The sequence below is a fragment of the Pundamilia nyererei genome, unplaced genomic scaffold (assembly GCF_000239375.1).
Source record: "Pundamilia nyererei isolate P.nyererei 1_Seehausen unplaced genomic scaffold, PunNye1.0 scaffold00083, whole genome shotgun sequence".
NCBI lineage: Eukaryota > Metazoa > Chordata > Actinopteri > Cichliformes > Cichlidae > Pundamilia > Pundamilia nyererei.
Genome location: NW_005187484.1, coordinates 2,607,868 through 2,616,649, shown reverse-complemented (window position 1 = coordinate 2,616,649; position 8,782 = coordinate 2,607,868). Strand labels below are relative to the sequence as shown.

The 8,782-nt window shown below is 39.4% G+C and overlaps 1 protein-coding gene across 1 annotated transcript; it reads left to right on the top strand.

Moving 5' to 3' along the window:
* The first annotated feature begins 2,848 nt into the window (after window positions 1–2,848).
* mrps22 (mitochondrial ribosomal protein S22) lies at window positions 2,849–8,763 on the top strand. Its single transcript, XM_005738366.1, has 8 exons — window positions 2,849–3,015; window positions 3,369–3,526; window positions 3,634–3,798; window positions 5,206–5,349; window positions 7,181–7,264; window positions 7,491–7,636; window positions 7,756–7,864; window positions 8,384–8,763. The coding sequence occupies exons 1-8, from the start codon at window positions 2,889–2,891 to the stop codon at window positions 8,474–8,476; spliced, it is 1,026 nt and encodes a 341-aa protein (XP_005738423.1). The 5' UTR covers window positions 2,849–2,888; the 3' UTR covers window positions 8,477–8,763.
* The last annotated feature ends 19 nt before the right edge of the window (window positions 8,764–8,782 follow it).

Genomic DNA, 8,782 nt, shown 5'->3' with positions numbered 1-8,782 from the left:
GATAGATAGATAGATAGATAGATAGATAGATAGATAGATAGATAGATAGATAGATAGATAGATAGATAGATAGATAGATAGATAGATAGATTGATTGAATTGGAAGTAAAAGTACTTGCGGTCATTTAAACCTCCACGGGATAGACACTAATTCTGTCTCTGTCTCTCTCTGGCTCTGTGCTTCGGTGGCAGGATTACTTTCTGTCAGCAGTGTGACAGCTGTGTACATCTGGTTGCGTAGGGGCCTCTTACATCTCAATCCACACGTCGTTTCGCCGGTGTCTGGGCCTCCGGATTCACTGCCACTGCTCACCTCATTACCAACTGAGCCACACCTCCATCTGTCCGTCTAATATCTAAATCCCACTGCAGATTAGTGGGGGAGTCGGGGCCCGGAGGAGGAGGAAGGGGGTCGAGGGGGAGAAGGCAACTAAGATCCTGGCGGAAGAGTTTGTGCATGGCGCATGAAGTTATATTAATGATCCCCATGGCTATGTGGTGGCGGTGGTGATGGTGGTGGTGTTCGGGTGGAGGGTAAAGCGGCTGCATTTTGGGTTTGCGGACTGTGGTAGCATGTGGGGGGCTTGTGGCTACTGTCGTTTGTGCACACGAGTGTTGAAGGACAAACAGAGAAAGAGAGAAACTGAGAGAAGTGCCGTCATATAAAATCTAGAAAAGACTTATTTCTAAAGTTTCTGGTCTGCATATAGTGAAGGTCAGCTGCATGACAGCCTTCTTTTCAATGCCTGTCTTTGTGCATATGTATCGCCTGTGTAGACAAAGTCTAATTTATCCTTTTCCTCTGTGCCACAGAGTCACACTGATGGTTAAATACTGGACTGGATCTCACGTTCCCTGTTGAATTATCACTATCGAATGCTATTACTCTGGTATTAATGCCTTTAATATAGAGCACCAAATGTGGAATAATAGTGCTCCCTCATACTCTAGTGACATTTTCTAAAAATAAAGTGTTGCTTTATTATTGAATCAGGCTTTTTTTTTCTTTTTTTAAAGAGATACTTTTAGTTTTTTTTTTAAAGTTTTGTTTTGTTTTTTTTGTTTTTTTTAAAGCTTGGAAACAATTGAGTGTCAGTCTGAGAACTATATTACAGTATAAAAAACCCTGCCAGAATTACCCTTTAATCCTATTTTACCATGCATCACATTAAAAACATATATAAAAACATTAAAAGAAAGCTTGTGGTAGGCCTGCTGAACTAGTTCAAATCAGCACTAGACGTTAATTGCACCTCCCAAGATAATTCAGAGGTGTTATTTCTTTTTTTTTTAAACTTTTTTTTATTTGTTAGTTTTTACTATCTTTTATACATTTAATAATAGTGGAGAAGGATATGTTTGTAATATTAATATTACTCTAGACAAATTAGGCATCATAGATGATGAAATTACCTTAATCATTCTAAAGTAGAGCCACCATGGAATTACAAACTATTTCAAACATAAAAGTGACTCACTTAAAAATAAAATAATAACAATATCTTGGAAACTTATATTGAAAAAGATCTTGGATTGAATTTCCAAGCCAAGCACTTCCGCTAATGATTACTCATTATCACTTCTTTTTAAAAAATATTTTCTTTTCATTTTTCCGGTTGGCCAATAGACACTGCTTATTTTTAAGTCAAGGCTGGAGTGTCTATACAGCGTTGATAACATGTGGTTTGATTTTTTGTGTGTCAGCAACTGACTCACTTGCCCTTAATTGCCCTCTCATACTCGAGAGGGCAAGTGACTAAAATGCTCCACCGTTCAAGGGCATTTTCAACCGCATTAAGCAAAACTTTCATCCTTTTTACTCGCAACACTTTTACACATTTTCCCACACTGTCTCAGTTAATCTGAAGTAAGAAAAAAGTGTAAAACACCACTGTACAGTTTTTGCTCGTTCTTAATATTGTAAATATTTGAAAGCATGCATTTTCTTGAAGCTATAAAGTCATCGACAACTTTTTTTGTTTAAACATATTACACTATTTTTTTCACCGTTAAAGTCTGTTAAAATAACAGAATTTCTTAAATCTTTTCATATTCTTTAAAAAAATGTTTCAAAAAGTGGGAAAGAGAAAAAAAAACACAGTCTTGACCGTCTAGCGTTTTATAGCTACACTTAATTCTTTTAGTCCCACACTGCACAAACTTGGTGTTAAATAGGACAAAGTTCAAAACACCCAATGGGTATTTTTTGAGACAGACCTATCTTTACATAGAAAAACATGTAGCATATGTTTTTCGCTGGAAGAAGAGTGTGTAATTTATCATCCAGACAGATTATCCAGTTATCAGACAATTCAAGAACACGCTGTAATGGCAAGTTAGGAATGTGTGTGGGCTACCCAAAGTTAAGCCGCACAAGAGGAACAAAAAACAAGAAAAAAAGGTCTTTGAAAATCTGATACAATGGTACGACATTTTTGAAAATGAATTATTTTCCAGTGCCCACACTAAGGTCACAAGTGAACGCTTTCATAAGGGGCTAACCTCATGTGGCAGCACAGTGCCACCTGGTGAATATTTTCACTGAGATTATCTTTTAATGGAATTAACTTTTTTAATATTCTACAATGAAGTTTTGTTGTAGACAAGTTCTAAATATCAATACATTACCAAAAAAATGAAGTACCCAAAAACAACAAATTAAAAAGCTTTTTTTTTAAACAGCCACAGTTTAACACTCGAAAGAAAAAATTGTTTTAAATTGCTTAATTATTATTAATTTAAACTGCGCAAGCTATGAGAAAGCAACAAACAAATAAAGGTGATTTTCTTTTATTTTTCGTAGCGTTGTGTAAACATACTACATATCCCATGATCACTTGGGGGCGGGGGTTGAAAGGTCCTGTCGCACAGATGAGGTAATAACAAAGATGGCGGCCCTCGGTACAGCACGGTGCTTGTTGCGGAGCTTCTCTAGGGTGAAAAATGTGCAAAGGAGCAAACAGATACTGACGAGGTCTGGCGCGAGGACTTTTTGTAGTGAAACACAAGATAAAGGTGCGTTTTATTGCTGGTAACATGACTGCAGCTCAGGCTTTTTCTTCGCTGTAACGCTGACCTTGTAGCTCGTTGGGCTCAGCAGTTGGGGTGCGGTGACAAACGCTCACGGACGCTTTATTGTCGCTCTGCCTTTCGGCACCTATGTGCAGCATGTAAAGGCTTGGCTTCTTTTACAAGCCGCTGTATTTGGAGGTGTTGGCCGGTATAGTCGATGCTTGCTAATCCCAATGAATGATGCTATACAAGCTAAATTCATCTGGAAAGTAAACAATCTACAGTTAAACATAACTGTCACCAAGCCAGACTTCGGAAATTATTTAACTCATTAACTAGTATGTCTTTCTCTGCAGCTGCCACAGACCATGCAAAGCCCCAATTCACCGATTCAGCTGTACAGGACATCCTCACCAGGATTACAGGCCTGGACCTGCAGAAAGTGTACCGACCAATTAAGCAGGAGCTGAAGCCACCCACATATAAACTCATGACGGATGAACAGCTGGAACAGGTGCCCTGTTGATGAAGTGTTACAGAGTCCACCCCTTTTGATCGCATACATTCTTACATATGTTGGTGTTGCTTTTGTTTCATCCAATCCTTTTTTTGTGATTCTAGGCAGTCGAGTTAGCCAAAGAGCGAGCTAAAAAGCTGCTGCAGATGCCCCTTGTGTTGCAAGAGAGGAAGCCCATCAGCGATGTGCTCTGTGAGGATAAGATCCTGGATGGCATGGACACAGCTAAATACGCCTTTACAGACATCACCTATAATATTCCAAACAGGGTACACACATCTTGCTTTGTGTGTGTGTGTGTGTGTGTGCGTAAGTGGGTATTAGTTGGCTTCCACAAGTCGATCAGCTGCAGTCCTGACAGAGCAGTAGTTACCCTTCCACATATCCAACGTGCGACTCTCGTATAGGATGCTCCGTTTTATTTTCTTTAAGCTATATTTGCGTCATATCTGCAAGTGACTTTGCAATCCACTTCCACCCCAGCTCATCTTTTCATGCTGCTTCTCATTTAGTCACCATCACCATTGCTTTTATTGGTACCTGCTCTGTGCCAGACTGCCATATATAAAATACAGGCTTTTTATTATAGGGGTCCTGACTGATGTGAGCTTCCATAATATATACATCTCTATGGCCCTAATTAGAGCAGGGTGATATGACCAAAAATATTTATCACAATATACATTTGAAAATTTGCAATAACGATATAACTGACGATATAATTGACACTAGACAAAATACTTTACAACTCCACAACTTTATTAGTGCAAATAAAAAAAGCATCAATGTATTTTCACTTAAACAAACAGCTGTTTTTTATGTGCATTAAAGTTTAACAGTGCAAATTCCTCGCTGACAGTTTAACCAAAAGGCATTTCCAGTGGAAATTAGCTGATATATCCTCAGCATAATCATGTATAATATCCACAAAACTTAAAAAGAGGTTATACACACACAATACGGTAATATTATGTTGAAGCACAGTACGTATCACTCCGCGAGGCTCCTGCCTACGATAGCCATAATGCTCCGACAATCCATCCAACGGTGTGGGTTCGTAGCTTAGCAAAGTCGTACTAAAACATTTGACCGATGTTTGAGTGCCGTGTACGACATAAAATCATTTCAAGGTCAGTAAACACAACCAGAATTCATACATACATGTAAGGCACACGGGATTATAAGGGGCACTGTCGACTTTCAGAAAAAGCAAAGGATTGATTTTAAGTGTTCCGTATTTTCCAAAAAACACGGTAATAACGACGGCCCGCTAGCATGCTCTACCAAAAATAGTGCTTTGTTGTGTATCTGACGGACGAACGCTAAACCAGTTCCACATCACTGAAGTTGCAGCATTATAACAAATCAATTCTGGTTCATTCGTTTCATTCAACAACCCGCTTTCGCCCTTCTTATTCTCCGTCACTGCCATGCTTTTTCCGCCATATGAAAACAAAGGCACTGCGCATGTGCGTTTCACCCATATTCTATCGCGATATTTCATTTTCTTATCGTTGCCCAACATTATACCGGTATTACCGTGAACGGTATGATATGGCCCAGCCCTACCCCTAATTGCCTAAAACTCACCAATTTGATTTAGCTTTGGATTCAAGAACTAAAATACTAAATTACTAAAATATACCATATATATATTCTGTATGTCTTTTTAACAGGAGAGATTCATAGTTGTACGGGAACCTAATGGAATCCTTAGGAAGGCCACTTGGGAAGAGAGAGACCGACTTATCCAGGTCTACTTCCCTAAGGAGGGACGCAAGCTCACTGCACCACTTCTGTTCAAAGAGGAGAACCTCAAGGTAGGACCTAAGAATTCTCCTACCTCTCTTTCTTCTTCTTCTTCTTCTTCTTTTTAAATGATATTCCATAAAACTCCTTCGATGCATCTTTTACAGAGCTTAGGTTTTATAAGCGGCAGCAGCCTTCTGTAGACAAAGGCTTCATTTTGTGCCCATGAGTTGTTCCCTTTTATTTTTTTTATTGGTCGCAGTGAAAACATCATGTGCTGAAAGTGTTACACTAGAGTGTGGTGCTGGCCAACAGCAGATACTTGGCCTTGAACTGCTGTAGTTAATATGTTTAATAATGGTTGCCTTCCATTTATGTCTGCCTGTTCCAGCGTCGTTTTATTCTGCTTGCTGGGCTCATCGTCACAGTTTGCTGAACACTATTAGCCATTATTGTGATTTGTTGGATCTGTGATTTTTATTTTTTTTCCCCCCCAGTATGTAGCTCATGTTTGCTCTGATATAAAATGTGTTGATGTAATCTACTCTACTTTTTAAAATTGTTTTTTTATTTACACACAGTCAGCATAATCCTTGTTTACACTGATGTTCTATTAACAGGGCTAACAAGGGAAAACTCTTGTTTGGACCCAATTTTCCAAACTTCATGTATTTCAGAATATTGCTGCTTGTATAGCATTACCGTGGATACATTGTATCCATACATGGGCACCAAATTTTAGTTTATTATTTAAATTGCAGATACAAATGAACTTTTAAGTGCCAGAATGGTAAAATCAGTTCCTTTTGTAGTCCACCAGAGGGTGCTGTGGGGTTTTCCTAGCCAGGTCAGCTATGATGATTGTCAGCATGCAGGAGGAACGTTCGTTAAACTAATGGGCATCAGAGAAAGAAATGAGAAAAGCACCATCTGCATTAAGATGAAAAATATGTTTGTTTGTTTTTTACTTTTGTAACAAGCCCGGGATAAAGGTGCAGTATGCAAGTGAAATACTGTGAGAATGTGAGACAAACGTGAAGAGTTGTCTCATGCACCGCTATCCTGAAATACCTCATGTTAAATCAGATCAGTCAAAAAACAACTAACACTTGACCTACTTATCATGATTCAATTCAGTAAAACTTTTTTGATCCCGAAAGTTGGCCCGGAATGAAATGAGAAACCTACCTCACAGTTAACGGTGAGCTAAGAGAATAGGGTACATGCTGAAGCCACTGGAATGAGGTATGTGACACTGTCACAGTGTTTTATCACAGATGCAGCCCTGTCTAGGCTGTACAGAGGAGTGAACTGTAAGGCTGAGGAAAGTTAGTGTAGAACACAAAGGGTTACATTAAGTCGCAGGCAGTGGATTAATATGTGATTAATATGGCTCATTTTGTCTCAGAGGAGCAGTGACTGCTGTCTCATATTCTAAATGTATGTAATGGTACAGCAGTTCACACATTTGCATTCAGTTGTTTGACTAGAATGTGATACAAACAGTTTGACAGGTGGGTGCTGCATTTACGACAGGTTTTAATGACAATGTCGGTCCACCTGTGTGCCTAACAATAAAAGTCATTCAAGTGGAAGAGACTGAAAACCTTGTCAACATTTGTTTTAATTAATAAGATTAAGTTTTATCACTGGAGGCCATAATTTGCAGATAAATCGCAGTATATGTTATTGCAGAACTCAGCATATCACAAAATGTTTAAAATCACAATAAAATATCACGAGTGAAGTGTTGTGATAATATCATGATCTACACATTATTCTGTCCATTTAAAAAACGGCTATTAACCATGACTGACAACTGATCATCACCTCATTGTCATTGTGTCTGGAGGGTTTTCCTCAGTACACTGTTACCCACTTAAACCTCTTTCTCTTCATTAGTTGGTGTTTTCCCAGGACCGCCATGAGGATGTGTTGGACTTGTGCCTCGTCCAGTTTGAACCAGACTCTTCAGAATACATCAAGGTAAAATACCAGTGACCTTGTGGTATTTTGACCTCATCGTTGGCTGCACTGAGATCTGTAAACTCTATCTAGAACTTGTTATGCTGTGAAATTTTCTGTCTTTTTATATGTTCTCTGCTTCATTTGATATGAAGTGAAAAAATGTGCATAATGAGTGTTGTGCTGATTAATTACAAATGAGCTAAATCATCAAGGTCTGTATTCATTTAATGTGTTTTGTGTCTAGGTACATACAGCCACATATGAGGACTTAGACAAGCATGGCAAATATGATCTGCTGCGGTCCACCAGACACTTCGGAGGCATGGCCTGGTACTTAGTCAGTGTTCGTAGGGTGGATGGGCTCATAGTGGACATGCTAAAAAGAGAGCTGTGAGTTTTTTTTAAGCATTTGCATTATTTTAGAATTGAGTTACATTGAGTATGTACTCATTGTACCTGCTGGCAAAAGCTCTGATCTGAGCCTTCAGTGTGTGTGTTGGTGTTTCCAGGCTCCAGGATGCTGTAAGCCTCGTGTCTCTGTTCCACATGGTCCACCCCCACAGTGAGTCAGCCCGGGAAGCTGCCAGCCAACAGGCCACAGGCACCGACCTGCTTAAGGTAGTTGAACTGTGACAAACAGTGTGCCGATTTGTATCTCTGTTTGGCACTTGAGTTCATTTGAAGTCTGTTTAACGTATTGCTATTTGATCTAGTTTACATAAATGGTATTTTTGGATGTTTGAGGCGAATCAGGAGTCAGTATAGCTGTTAAGAGGTCAAATCTAGGCTGTTTCCTGCATTAGACGTTTGGGTTTTTACTCTAAAGTGGGAATAGAGGGACCAGGTCCAGGATACATCAGGTCTTATTTGTTCTCACAGGCCTTCAGCCTTGAAGTAAGGGGGAGAGACACTGAGAATGACAACCATTTAATGTGAAAGGTTAGCGGCAGGTGTGGGTGTGTGTCTGTCTTCTACATTCAAGGCCTCTCATTTAGTCACAGTTGATTTCGAAACCCAATCTTAGCTGTGTTTACTACGTCCAGTAATAATACTATTAATACTGTGATTGCACTTTGACTGCACTTCAGTGTAATTGATCTCTTTTCTTTTTCTATTTACTCACGTGTGCCCCTGCAGATCTATGCCCAGAGGGACTCCCAAAGGTCGGGCTACATCGAGCTGGCTCTGCAGGCCTATGAACAGACTGCTGTTGAGGGCTCTGCTTCATGATTGGTCCATACCTCAATAGAGAAATGCTATACAGAACGTCTGGAAATCCTGCCTCTCATGTATAAAATATGACAGTTTGTTGTTTTTGTGTTGGGCCAAGAGTAAAATGTGCTTCTCCAAAGGAAACCTTTTCACATCACAACCAACAATTTGAAGAGTTGGCTGCAACGTCTTGTGAGATACTTTAAGATTTTTGTTTGTTATGCGGAGAAATTGTCAGTGTGGTTCTTTGAATCAAGCTTCATGTCTGCTTATATCATGTACATAAAATAAATACAGCCTTTGTACTTGAGTGTCATGTTATTG